This window comes from Cygnus atratus, chromosome Z (assembly GCF_013377495.2).
Source record: "Cygnus atratus isolate AKBS03 ecotype Queensland, Australia chromosome Z, CAtr_DNAZoo_HiC_assembly, whole genome shotgun sequence".
Classification (NCBI taxonomy): Eukaryota; Metazoa; Chordata; class Aves; order Anseriformes; family Anatidae; genus Cygnus; species Cygnus atratus.
Window position 1 is genome coordinate 20219046 of NC_066396.1, and position 15281 is coordinate 20234326.

A 15281-nucleotide genomic window follows, 5' to 3' on the forward strand; every position below is an offset into this window, starting at 1 on the left:
TTTAGTGGAGTACTTAGTGTTAGGTCAGAGGTTGGACTCGATGATCTTGAGGTCTCTTCCAACCTAGAAATCTGTGTCTGTGTCTGTGTCAAATGCCTGGGTTCCAAAAGACTGGGGTATGATCGTAGCAGAGTTCTACTTTGTGCAGTGTTTAGATTGGGATGCCCCTGTGGCTACCTCAGGTCAGCACAGCTGGATCTCATCCCAACATTCTCCACTAGTTCTTCTGCCCCAGAAACAACACTATCCACTGAGGTCAGGCCACAAGTGTTTTCTTGTCCCTATTCAATAAATTTTTTTTTAGAATTCCTATTGTGATCTACACGTTAAGGGTACAAGCAGAAAAAGTTTATCAAATACATCAGTTTTATCCCACTTACCCACAAATATGTTAGACTGAGAAAGTTATACCTCACAACATCCTTCAGCTATTTCCAGTCTTCCAAACTTCCTGATATCACAAACAGTATTACCCACTTCTGGCATTAAATAACAACAGATATATTGTTCTATGGAATAACACAAATTGAATCAGTGAAGGCCTCTGCTTTGAGGGCAGCAGGGAGACTGGTATGTGCCCTTTGCAGATCATCCAACCGTAAGTTCCAAAATACAGCAAAGCATGAATTGGCATATATTATAAAAAATAAATAAAGACAGGAAAAGGCCAATCCACAAAGTAAACAGACAGCTACCACTTCAGACTCACCAGGTATGTTGCAGAAAGGATTGTGGCAAAATGCTGAGACTTATTAGATCTTCGGACTAATTATCATGAAAAAATAAAGAAGTTCTAATACCTTTTCAGCTGCATGTTTTCCAGCACATTTTCCAACAGTTTTGCTGTTGTCCAAAAACCCTGGCTACTTGCTTGACTTTCTCTTAGTTCCTTTCTTAAGCTTTCAAAACCGTATTTCAGTTCTTCCAAAATCATATATTTGATACATTCAAACTTTTGATTCATTAAAAAACAAAACAAAAAGAACAAAACAAAAAGAAAACAAACAAAAACCAGAAAGCGCATTTCTGTGGAAAACATTCTTATTCCACTGCTGCTATACTCTTCAGTGGCACATAGTCAAGAAAACAGTCATATTCTTATTTTAGTATGTATACTGCTCTCTCAATCAACATTTTGCATTAAAGAAAATTTCCTTATTACTTTGTTATTTCTTCCCAGGAACAGCAAGACAAATTAATTTTCTGCTACTGAAAAGTCTGTACAACCATTTTTCTATTCTAGACTGTTATCTAAAAATGTTCTGATTCACAACCACACTTTACAATCACATCCTGAAGTTATGAATCAGTGGCAGAATTAAGTTACATTAAATTGATAGGTATTAATTCTTAAATAAGTCACCTTCCTCATTATTTTGCATAAAAACAACCATCTGCTTTTAATTCCGTCATTATAATAACAGATGAAATTTTCCCAGGTGTTTGAGGAACAGGTTTGCCTACAGACCCTTCTGCCACGTTAAGCAGCAGCCAACCCCAACAGAGCTAACTTGCAAGGGGAAACACCAGCACAGCTCTCCACTTGGGATCACCTGTGACACCTCTGAGCTGTCTGGTGTACCCTCTAAGAGTGGGTGATACCATTTGGATGCTTTGTAATGCTGCTACTGAAAATAACATGATTTTACCATATACATGTTGGGAGCCTGGATTCTGTTCTTCATGAGAAATTGCCACACACAAATATCCTGGGACCATTTCTATCAAACACTTGCAGGACGGATATTCATACTTCAGTACAACCCTATGACTGTCCTGTGCTCCTGGGAACCAAAAAGCTCGCTGCAACTTTAGTTTCTTTTTACAATCTCCCATCTTCTCTTTACTACAGCTCTTCTCTCCTCCTCCAACCCAGAGCAGGATTGCTGTGAAATGTTAATAGATAAAGAAAATGATGTGCTATATCTCTCCCTGACTCCCAGCCCAAATATCCATCAGTGCTGCTGACTTTATCACATTATTTATTGTTAAGCATTTTGGTATTGTTTAATATTACATCAAGATTGTTCTGATGGTATTCTGCCTCACCAAATGTTAGGGAATGGCACTGACCCATGGAGCCAAACCCACAGGCTCTGAAGTCTGGTGATTAAGAACCCCAAGGCACCTCATGGAGGTAATTTGGAAATCAGGCGTGCTCAGATCCACTATATAGGTTCCTCAGCTGGAGGTGGCTGGGGTGTGGTTGGGCTGTAGCTAGTGGTGAGCTTAGGTGTGGAGGAGCTTGGGGGGGGGTTCCCTATCCTTCTCTCCTTTCTCTTTCTCCTGGTTTCCCACTTGGGCAGGGCTGGCCTGGCTCAGCTGCACACAAAGAGAACAGTATGTGCCTCATCTAGACAGCTCTCAAGGATCTCCCTGTGAGCCACATCCTGAGCTCAGGTAATGTTTCCAAACTGCACGGTAGGAGATGACTCTCAACTCACAGCTAGCAGAACATGGAATCTTCCATTGATCCACCAGATCAATGCACTAACTAAAAGCGTTGGCAGAAAAAGGGACGCAAGCAGCTGTTTTAGACTGTAATTGGTGGTCATACCAGACTGCATATATCACCTCAGAATTTTTCTTCTTTTTCACAACTTAATGGAAGCAGTCAAAAAAGATAAAATTGACAGGAAGATGAAGTAATCAGAAGGATACCAGTTCATTTGCATATCTTTACATAATAATTAAGGCATGCATGTTTTAGCTCACTACCTTGGAGACACATAATCTATTATAGCACTTCCAGGTGTTATTGTTTTAGTAGCATGCAGTGTAACGCTTTAGTGATATATAATTCACCAACTTTTTATTATTACTTTACTGCATTTTAATAAAGATAAAGAGCCACTGTTTATTGCAGTCATTTCAGCAAAACTCTTTCAGCTTCTGAAATCAACTGGGACTACTACTTAGTTAGAGTACTGCAGTTAGTTTTCTTTTACTATAAGATGTTCTTAGTTAAAGGACAACTGGAAAAAATTACTTGCTTTAATGATAGTAATGACATGACTTGGAATGACTTAATTCAATACTATTTGAAACATAAAGATTTGAATAGGCTAATTGAACATTAGCCTACTAACTGGACATATTAGCTCATATTCAATTATGTTAACTTGATATATTTGCTCACCAAAAAAATTAGTTACTATTCTATCCCACAGTCACATCAGCCATTTATTTCTAAGCAAAGGCTATATTTTAAAGTGCATCATTTTATATATCAGTTATATAGTCCCGAACAATTAGTTTATTATTTTATTTATATAAATGACAATGTTTTTATTTTTTTAAAAAAAAAAAAGTAGAGAGAAAAAAAATGTGGGAGATATTAACAGAGAACTTTGAATTTATTTATTTATTATACCTAATAGAAAATTGTCCTGTTTGTCTCTAACAAGCTATAGAATGCAGAAGTTTCTCCAAGAAAAAAAAATAAAATACTGAGCTTTAACAACTACTAACTGAAAAATTAGCAAGAAAGTCATACACACAGATCACTTTTACAATCTGCTTCTACTCCTCCAAGTATGAGTGCAGGGCAAATGCGTGAAGTGTAACACAACGCAGTCTCACTCATGCCACTGTGAAGTCTGTCTCCTCCCAGAACACTTTTCTCTACAGTCAGTCTATTTATGCAACAAAGCGACATGTAAGCATCCTAAAATAGCTCATGCAAACTATAGCTCTGTTTTAACATCCAGCCTCCAGAACTGCAAGCTGTATGTAATAAGCTTGTTGCTGAAGTAAATCTACTGAAGATTTTTAGAAAGCATCTGTAAGTGCAAGTACTGAATCTGATTACTAAACGGAAAAAACTTACGTAATGCCTCTCATTAAAAAATACTACACACAGCATAATGTACAGGAAAAAAAAAGACAGAATTTTGTTTCTTACTTTTAATTGTGAAACAGCCAAACAACTTCAATAACCATGCAAAATCTATCAAATCAAAATTAAACCCTGTGACTTTCTTGGGACATGTCTATGTGTCATTATAGGAAGGGAAACTTGAAAGAAAAAAGCCAAACACGTTACCACATTGCATCGGCAGTCCTTAAGGAGCTGGTAGATCGGGATCTTGGCTTCATAACAATGCTCATTTTGAAAAAATTCCTCCAGTCTTCCTAGCACTCAAACATCAGTTTTCCTTATAAAGCTCAAAGTACTCCATTTCAAAGTGTCTTTCAAAACCTTCTTTAAAAAAAAAAAAAAAAAATCCTTCAAATGCTTTTCCTGTAATAATCCAGGCTCCAGAGGAAGAATTCTAACACGCTGCAACTCCTTCTCTTTTTACACTGATTTACTCTAGCACTGTGCTGTTCGGAAATGACAGTGCTTTTCTCTTCTGCCTTGTATTGCCCTGGGAGGAACTAGTCTATTTTGAATCTATTCTCCCTGTAGGTCACATGGGAACCAAGGCAGCTGAAAAGAGTCTCTATCTCTTTCTTGCAGGCTGATAACAACAGGTTTAAAGGTCAATCATATTTAAAAAAAAAAAAAAGGGGGGGGGGGAAACAATGCTGATGGACAAAGAATGAAAGGAAAAGACGAATGTAAGGTACAGTAACATTAGTGAGCTCATAGGGAATTTCCATTTAGAGACTTCCTAGATAAATTACTCTTTGTGGAGTAAAGAAAGGAACAAAGATCTTTCGTTCCAAGCTAACTAAAGTCTTACCTAGAAATGTAATTCTTCCTTTTCCTTTTCTCCTAACCCTTGCCTATACTAGGTACTGTGAATAAGTACTATTGTTTAACTTCACAAACCAGAAAGCATTCCCTCTTTGAAAGAAATTCAAAACACTGTGGGGAAGTTCAGTAAAAATAAAATTCCTTGTTGACTGTTAAAGTCAAACACGCATACAGACAGCTATTGTTATAAATCGGTGAAGGACAAAATACCTCAGCTAAAGAACTCTAACATGACGTTCTCTGTCCCATACTGCAGAAAGAGATTTTTTCCTGTTTTAATAAGTACATTAATAGTTATGCATTTCAAACAACTGAACTTGCATTTATAATTTCTAGACAAAAACTTATCATAAAAGCTTTGAGAGCGAATTCCTTTTAGGAAATATAAGTCTAATTTGACAATTTTAGTGTTAAAAGAGGTAAAATATACATGTAGAGAACTGGGTAGTGAATATACAAGTTATGCATTTTGAATTTCCTCTAAAACTTGTTATAATTTTTTTTTTTTAAACTGAGAGCTATTGCTCAACAAGTGGTTACAAGCACAATAGCAATTTTTTGTACAATGTTACAAGTGCTGTGGCATATTACTTTTCACTAAAGCTTGATTAATAATAAAAAAATGCAGTAAAAATGTTATTTCTAAAAGGTATACAGACTTGACAAATAGAAGGAAAACATGATGAACAGGTTCTGCACTAAAATACAACACCATTCATTAAATAAAAATGCATATAAAGTGTGTAAAGCTTTCTGGAACCTTTGCACTTTATAACAGTGCAATAAAATGCATTACAAACTACACTGTGTATCAACAAGAAAGATCCTAACTGCCCTGGAGGCTTGTGCCATTCATTTGCATATAAAGTGCTCCACAGCAGCAAAAGGAATGTTAATAAGGTTTCATGCTAAGCATTCTGTTCTTCATGTTTTATGGCATCTATCTTTCAAATACCATCTACTGGTTAATACAAGACATTTTGTAAGAGTTCTGTGAAATCATAAAAGTTAACCTCAAAGAATGGAAAAAACATCTGTGATAAATTTAGCTCAAAGGGTCATGCAGTCATGGGACCTTTAGTAACAGTTGAGTCTGTCACTGTGTGCAGGTTACAGGTCTGTAATAGTGGAGTTAAATGTTGTTTAACATGGACTCACCATGTTGTGAAACTTTTTTATTCTTTAAACAGATAGGATAGATCATGAAGAAAACCAAAATCAGTATGAAATTGAGGTGATGGGCTATTACAGAATAGATGGTCATTTTAAAGCCTTTTTAAAAGTTTGCCTTATTTATTATTTATTGTCTATTATTATTTATTGTTGATAAACATCAACATTATTCCCATATCAATGAAGGAATGCAAAATAATTAAACAGATCCAATAATTTCTAGTAGATTAAAAAATTTCACAGTACTATCCAGTACTATACCGGAATGGAATATTCAAGGATTACTTCCGCTGAACAATGCAGTATGAATCTCAGGATGGTTTGCTGTCAAAAGTGTATCAATCCAGACGCTACCATCTACTTACAGTTAATAAATATATAAGCATAAATACACTACTGTATATTTATATACTAAATATTGCTATATTTATAAATGAACTATAGTTACAGGTATTTATATTTAAGCTAATATTTTGTCAATGCACCATCCAAAAATGCCTGCTGGAGATGCAGATCAGCAATGAAGGTAAAACACAATAAAAACCTATTGCTAATTTGCTTTCTTTTTTGGTCCCTTTCATTGGCTCCATAGAAATAAAGTTCAGCCCTCTAAGTACCTTTTCACTAAAATTCCAAAATTGACCTAGGTACAGATAAAAAAAACCATAGATACACATCTACTTTAGGTCCATTTAGGTCTTGGTATGGGGTTAAATAACATAAGCTCAATAGTGAGAAATTGAGAGACAAATTAAGAGAGTAAAGAGATATATAGCCATTCCACCATGATAGCAACAGAAAACTGTGTTATCAAAGTATTAATTATTAAAATAGCCAGTAAGGAGCCATGAGCAGTAGCAGTAAATTAAATTTCTCAAAGACACAAGAAATCACAGTTACAGACCCAAAATCATTGTAAGAGCTGAGACACACATCAGCAGATGGAGACTATATCTAATGTCATCGGAGGCATTCTTTTTTTCCCAGAACAATATATTTTGAGTAAGAGCTATTGCATGTCATACTAAATCCAGAATGCCAAAATGCAAATTATGTACAAAGATAAAATTAAAATACTTTAAAGAAGAGAAATATAAGCATATTTGTTATTGAACCTTGAAGGTTTATAAGCAGATGTGCATGGTTTTACAGATGTACATATAGTGTATGCATTGTACATGAATACAAGCATATATTTGAGACAAATGCAATAGCCATTTGTAGCATCTGATTTGTACATGCAATTCTGTAACTTAAAAAATATACATTTCTTTTCCTTTTTAGAATCTTTTTTTTTAGGGTGTCAGTAATAACACAAGAAATAAAACTGGTCTTGAACTGAGCTCTTGACGGTATGCTATCACAATTAAGGCAAGTGTTGACTGCATAATGAAAATAAGGCAAACAGATTTTAAGATAAAGAGAACACTATGAGATGGTTCCATTCAGTGCTGCTACACACTAATAACAAAAGCAACAGTATTTATTATCTATGTGTATCAGTCGACCAGTGTTTTTATTGTATAGTCAAGCTCTCCAAAGGAATTAAGACAGCAACTATAAAATATGTGCAGGATTTGAGGATGCTTGTATCTGAGTTACTCAACCTCAAATTAGTAAGTAATTGAGTGAATACCAGTGTTGCATTACACAAAGCTGAAAATTAAGGTGAATTGGAAAAAACATGGCTTAGGGAATGAGGCACAGGCTGGATCGGTTTGTTCGTGTTTGGGAACATCTTTGTCTTAAGAGTCTGGAAAATTTGCTTAACCATTCTGAGTTTTGACTTCCTCAATTTGTAAATTGAACCAGCAATGTGCACTTGCAGCCCAGAAAGCCAACTGTATCCTGGGCTGCATCAAAAGCAGCATGACCAGGAGGGTGAGGGAGGTGATTCTTCCCCTCTGCTCTGCTGTTCTGACGCCCCACCTGGAGTGCTGCATTCGGCTCTGGAGCTCCCAGTACAAGAAGGACACAGAAGTATCAGAACAAGTCCAAAGGAAGGCCACAAGGATGATCAGAGCGCTGGAGCACCTCTCCTATGAAGACAGGCTGAGGGAGTGGGGTTGTTCAGCCTGAAGAAAAGAAGGCTCCGGGGAGACCTTACAGCGGCCTTCCAGTACCTAAAGAGGGCCTGCAGAAAAGCTGGGGAGGGGACTCTTTGTCAGGGAGTGAAGTGACAAACTACAAGGAGTAGTTTTAAACTAAATAAGTTAAATTTAGATTAGATATTAGGAAATTATTTACTCAGAGAGCAGTGAATCATTGGAGAGGTTGCCCAGAGAAGCTGCGGATGCCCATCCCTGGAAGTGTTCAGTTGGATGGGGCTTTGAGCAACCTTGTCTGGTGGGAGTTGTCCCTGCCCACGGCAGGGGGGTTGGAATTAGATGGTCTTTAAGGCCCGTTCCAATCCAAACCTTTCTATGTTTCTGTGAAATTAGGTATAATGCACATCATGCTACTTGAAAAGCACTTGGACAAAAAAAGGACTGAAAGCATGCTACAGGTGTTATATACAAGTTGAAGAAATAGATTCAAAATATTCCTTTTCTAAGACAAAGCAAAAAATCTGTCGTCTTTTAAGACTTGAATTTAACATTGTAATTTAAAACTGCAACAATGGAAACTATTTTTCTTGTTTACTACAGTGACAAATTCAGGAATTTCTAATTCTAATTTCTAATATACATTTCTTTAGGAGACTTAGAGACACTGTCAATGTATCAGGAGAAACAGAATCCTGGAAGGCTAAAATCAAGTCTCAACATGTAAAGAATGACTGAGCTTTTAAGTACGTTGTTTGGAATGCACATTAGCAAATGAAAGGTATATGACACACTTTTGCTTCTTCATGTGCAGCCTCATGCTTCATATTTCATATTTCATATTTCATATTTCAGGTAGAATTTCCTATTCTGTCATGAATCTATTTCAGGCAGGATTATCATTATATCTCTAAAAACCAGGAGCTTGGCTCTTTCATTCAGCACTGCCCCAGTTTTGTTTAGCTACTATTGCAGCTGGTCTTTTACAAATTTTGTGCCCTTCCTTTCTTTTCTTCGTACATGCTTTCCAGCTTTTATGTTTACCCTAAATTGTTTTCAGTTTAGAAGTATGAACTGAGACACAAATTTAACCTTTCTAATTTCTAGGAGCTCTTACTCCACAACAAAAACAAATTTCCTCACAAGTTAAGACCATACCAGTTAGTTTTGCTAAATTGTGGGTTGCAGAGTTCATCCGCAGCACTAGTTTATCCTCTTATATTCTGAATGGCGGTACAAGATTGAAGGACAGAAAAGATTAGCAAGATGTTCTTATATTACCTGTGCATGGGTGGGCTTGAGAACTAGTAATGCAAGTGTTGGTTCAGAAGAGATATCTTTCATTAATAAGAATTAGCCATAGAATTAGAGAAGGAAATTTTTGACGCTTCAGAAGATTGTACTTTGCTCAATGTAAGTAATGATTTCAAAAATACTCTTTTCTAGGATGTTGACAGAATGCCAGAGAAACAAACTCTGCTGTTCATTTTTAGGTAACAGCATATTCCCTTCTGACTGAAGCTTATATATCAAAGAAGAAAAAGCTATATATGACTGCATAAGTAAAATAACAGAAAAATATAATAATAATTACATCTTAGTATTCCTAAGAATGAAAAAAAAAAATCCATTTGGACATGCTTGAGTTGGCCCTGCTTGAGGAGGGGGATTGGACCAGATGACCTCCAGAGGTCCCTTCCAATCTCAACCATTCTGTGACTCTGAAAAAGGCAAACCCAAGGGCACAGAAGAAATACAGTCAGTAATGTTTTGCTCCTATAGTCATTTATATTTAGCTGCTTAGATCAAACTACCTGACTTATGAATAAATATGGTTTATTTGCTCAGTGATTACAGTGTAAATAAAGTTACTATGTGCTCTAACAAAGCTTTATCCAGACTCAATAACGTAAAACTCCTCATAGGTAGCATAGCAAAGAGGGGCCTTATGTGAGGATACCTGCCATAATACCTTTTTTCATGGATACTCAGCTGTGGTACCCTTTGAAACTGTCTGGTGTTGCTGCCTGAGCTGTACCATAAGAAGCAGATAAGAGATGTTTTAGGGATAGGGCTTAGAGTTTCCCACTCCCTAACAGCAGAAGCCTGGTTCTTAATATTCTGGAGTGCAAAAGTGTTCCTCTGCCTTTATTATAGACAAGTTTTCATTTAATCCATTCCATTATTTGACTGGAGATTAGTAAATTCAGTACTAACTGATCACTATCCATCTAGGCTCAGCTGTTGTATTACAGTAGATATAGTATCTGTGTACTTCATCTGCTAGCGATAAAAAACAAACAAAAAAACAAACAAGGGATAATTTTTTATATACAGGATTTTTTTTTTTTTTCTGTCTTTACATTCTAGGAAATGTGATCTTGTGATATCAGCTATGGCTGTGGGCAATGCTTAGGGCTTTTTTTTTTTTTTTAATGGTTTAGGGCTGAAATAAAAGCTACCTATGAATGTTGGACTGGAAGACACTGGAAAATTTAATACTGAAAAACAGTGAGTAGCCTAAAAATAAATACTAGCCCACTGGAAGATTTTGGACTTGAGCTGAGCTAAGGCTCCCTAGTGTATCAGGCTGTTTTTTGTTGTTGTTGTTTTGTTTTTCCTTTTATTTAAATAAGATACATACAGAACAAACAAACAACAGATATTTAAACACTATATATATAATATAAAAACATAGTTTGCATTATAAAATACAGTCATGTCAGCTCCAAATGGATATACTGCAATAATTACAGAAGTAATTATGCTGTTAGAGGGAAAATCTATTGACATTTCCATCATACCTTCTGTTTTTCAAGGGTTCATAGCTCATTAGTAACTATTTGCTAGACACAAACTTGGATTACAGTGTCTCAGCTAAACAGTTTCTTAAAAAACATATGGGGCTTAAACTTAAGTCACTACAGAGCTAACCAGCAGCTATGTTTTCCAAGTGCAATACGGCAGTCTTTTTGGCTTAAAAAAGGTAAAGACTAACATTTTTTCTCTTTTGTAAATGAAGCAGTGACTACTAGTCACGGTGAGTGACTACAGTAACAGTAGTCCCCACATTCCCTTTACAAAGATTTCATAATTTGGGCTAGTCCTGAACACAGTTACTGTTAAGTGACAATAATAATCAAATACTACTTTGTAGGATACAAACCCTTCATTGTTGTTGAGAATTGGGTAGTTTTGCTATTATCACTCAAACACTTAGGAGAGACACCTGTGAAATGCTTAGGAGTACCACCATTTCAAGAAGACAATATATTAATATTTCAACAATACAAAATATGCCACAATTTCAAGAAGACAAAACTTATATATATAACTTGAAAATTAACTGATCCACTTAAATTTTAAGTATGTTAGCAAATCTTATATATTAAAATACTTCTAAAAATATTTTATGTTGTTCAGAACAAAAAATCTACCACTGACAACAAAGCCATTTTCTCCAGCCACACATACTCTACAATGATTGTGTCTCAGTAACGCTTTTGTCTTTTTGGAAGCTTAGACGAAATCAGCTTTTACTATCAGAAAGTCTTCCTAAAAGCAAACAAGAGCTATGGTATTGACAGCCGTGTAGCAGCACAGTTCTCTAAATGAGAGGGGAGTGGATTTCCCCGTGTTCTTCACTAGAATCTTGGCATCCAGAGGTATTGGACCATGACCTGAGTGAGTCATACGTGGATAGAATTCCTGCTTGGTTGAATGACATCATACACACTTTTAAGTCCTTCTGGAAAATGTGAGGAAAGAAAATTAAATTTAAATCATTTGCTCTGCTACTGAAATTTTCTTGAAGAGGATTTATATCTACGGGTGTCTGGTCATTTGTGTTTCCATTTGTGTTTCCATTTAAACACAAATCCATTGAAACACAAATCCAAAAAATCCACTGAAATGTATAAAAATTTCTCAAATCTTGTTTATCTCCTATTTGTTTTTCAGGTATGGGAAGCTCCAAAGACTTACTCTAGATGGTATAACCGAGAGAGAGAGAGAAACCCCATGCATTTCATGCTCATAAACTCAAATCTGTGATTAGAACAAATAATAAATTAATATGTTTTAGAAAGGCGGCAACTCACATGAGAGCATTCTATGAGCACAAATCAAGGTCAAATTCTGAGTACATTACTTGCCATGAATTATTGACTGAGATCTAAATGAGGAACACCAAGAAAGGAATTTTCTCACTAGCCTTGAGCTGTCAGAAGATTTGGATACTGATTTAAGCTGGTCAGCTAGGCTCTGTTTATAGACAACTCTGATAGGTACTTTCAGGGGCAGTCTATTTCCATGATTTAGACATCTATTTTTAGGACAGAGTTATCTGTTCCTCACAACTCTCTATCTGTCTGTCTGTCAACTACAGAGGATATCTGCCTATTTTACACTAGAAACCTATTTTTTGGGTGTTTCAAGATGTGCTTGATAAATCTGTAAGTTGCTATAACACGCTTTTTTTTTCCCCCTGTTCACGCTCTTACTTGGAGCAGTTGAACTCAATGTAGACAGGATTAACGTTTTTCTTTATTTTTAGAGAAATGTAGGTTTTAAAACATTTTTTTCATTTTGCCTCACATCTTATCGTATTTGGAACAAGTGAAGGAAGAACAATGTCAAGACATTGCCTCCCCAGTTCATACTAATGAATTAACCACCCAGGTTCAAAAAAGCTACACCTCTAACCTCTTAGCCTTTCCTTTCCTGTGGGTGGGAGAAGTGATGAGAAGGAATACGTATATGGTATGTCACCTAAGTTTAGCACTGAAACTTACCTAAGACAGATTTCTCCTGAATACCCAGACATCTGGAAGAGGAAATATACAAGTTTCTCATACTCACTGATCCTAATTTTCTCTTCATTTTAGGACAAATTTATTAGTTCTGTCTGAACTCTTTATTTCACTTTTCCATGTGAATTTTCCCCCTTTTAGACAACTTATCAGGCATAAGATGAGCACATTGAAAAACAAATCTGAAAAAAATGGCAGCCACATTGGCTGTTAAATACCACTGGCAGAAATGCCTATAGCCAGAAACTTTGTGGTGCTGTGGATATATAAATTGCATAAATTTGATGCAAGCATTTCAGCATTGCCAGTACAGTGCCATATTAGACATGGTTAGCAATGTGAGTCTTTCCTCTTGGCCCTTCTATTAGTAAAACAGTTGCCTTGTGTTTAATCAAATTCCTGAAAATATGTCATGGTTCAGAGTATTATATAGTTCTTTTTTGTATAGGCATATATGTTGGACAACAATTCTGAAACTAGCGAAGTTTTAACTGATACTTAGCTAATGTTTTTCTTTCACATATTTTAATGATAGACTTCTACTATAGCAAATTAATCTCTTCTCTTTTCTTGATGCTCTCCTTTAGCAGTTGATTAGCAGAGCTCTCTATTTTTAACCACTGAATCTGATCCAGCTGACTTCCTTCAAGTCATTTTCTGCTGTGTTAAGTGCAGAACAAACAAGCATTATTTCGAAAAGAGAAAAGGCATGAAGTCTTCATTTTTTTTGCCTTAATATTTTTTATATACGGCTTGCAACCCATCAACCTTACAACACCACATTTCTTTAAAAAAATAAACACTTTACAGTTGCAAAAGGAATTCTTACCTGTTCCTTCCCCTTTTGTATTCAACATGTCTGAAAGTCCATTACTGATGTTCTACTAAATATAATTTTCAATGACAATTAATAGCAGTTCAAATCAAGTAATGTGCCTGGACTTACTCCTTTTCTTGCAAAAGAGTAATTCTGAAAGAATACAGACAACCAAGTACCTCTTAACTTGCTATCTTTTTCAACATGTACTTGCTCAAGCACAATGAAAATAAATATTAAATTGTCATTTCTCTGAAGAATTATGAAACTTTTCTTTCCACTCTGTAGTAACTCCCAAAACTCTTTGACAGTAAGGTTTTCTCCAACTAACTCTTCCTTTAGAGTAATATGCTCTACCCAATAAAATAAATTATTTTGTGGCACATTTTTTTGGAAAATATGGCCTTACAGATTCTTCTAAAGAACAGCTACATGGTCACAATAGTTACCCACTGTAAAATCAGTTATGTCTCTGTTGTAAAATTCAACCATTTTAAAAATGTTATGTAAGTTATAAATTTTGTCCTTGAAATAACTGTAATTGGCTTGGTCTAAACCTCACAGATTTTCCATATTTCATTTGCTCATGTATCATTTAGTGCTTCAAATGACCTCCTCCTGGCCAGATCTCAATTTCATTCTCCTTGAGCTCTGGCAGATTTTGAAGACAGAAACTAATTCCTGATTCTAAAAATTCTTTAACACTCAGCATCCTCTCCTATTTCAACTCTGCTGTCTGACTGAAATCTTGTCTTCTTCTCTCGGTTTTACCCTGCATCTTCTCCAAAGCTAATTTCTTAGCCTTCTGTACTTGGCATCTTTTTTCTCATCCATTACTTTAAAACTAACTATTCTTAAATGTTTTTAAACAGCATATTTATGTTGAGGAATCATTTTGTAGCTTTCTTACCTCACTTTACCTATCTGTGCTTCTCATACTGTTTTCAGATATCCCCTTAGAAGCAAAATGTTAAAACTGAGCTTTAAGTGATCACTATTTCTTTTTTTTATTATTTTTTCCCTCTCACTTCATCATGCCATCCTACAATCCTTTTGGCCTTGATTCTTTGTTTTGGCCTCAACAGCATCGGTATATCCAAACATCATTGCCTTCACTTAGATAATATTTCTAAAATAAATAATAATAATAATGAAGATAAGTAAAATGAAATGAAATAATAAAATAAAACTGCTCCCACTGCTCCAACAGCATAATTCTTTTTGTATGTCCCTAAGTATGGCTGTCTCTGTTCATTTCTCATATGTAAGTTATTTTTTCTATATAAACTACATTATCTTTCCTCTAAGTCATTTATATCTCTACCTTATCTATTAGTTTGTCTTACAGTTGACATTATTCATTATTCTTATAATAGACACCTTCAGTCACCAATTTTTTGCTCCTTTCTCCAACATTTTGTGTTTATCATGTAGACTCTGTGTGCAGTAAAAAAGACTCCATGAAATTTCATACCCCCTCAAGCTTCTCTTTTAAAACATCTCCTCAAAATCTGCCTTTACCAGAAAGGGCAAAGAAATGCCCTGAAAATGGCTAGAAAATGAAAAGTTGGACTGCTGTTTGTATAAAACTGAGTAAAATCCTGACATCACAGAAATGTTACTCTTTCAGTAGAACTAGAGTAACACTGATTACATTTTATGGTTACTACCTCTACTTCAAGCATAGCTGTTCATGTTGTCTGCTTACGATTGCATGATGTTTCTCAGGAACA

The 15281-nt window shown here is 35.5% G+C and overlaps 1 protein-coding gene across 3 annotated transcripts in view; it reads right to left on the minus strand.

Moving 5' to 3' along the window:
• The window catches only part of PDE4D (phosphodiesterase 4D), a 654770-nt gene that overhangs the window by 157028 nt on the left and 482461 nt on the right, over nt 1-15281 (minus strand). The window contains exon 1 of one of the 3 annotated variants that reach the window (XM_050716136.1): nt 4046-4371. The exons of the other annotated variants lie outside the window; for them this stretch is intronic. Coding sequence (XP_050572093.1) covers nt 4046-4110 — 65 coding nt within the window. The 5' untranslated portion in view covers nt 4111-4371. Of the gene's footprint in view, nt 1-4045; nt 4372-15281 lie in introns of those variants that run through there. 3 annotated transcript variants of the gene reach the window in all.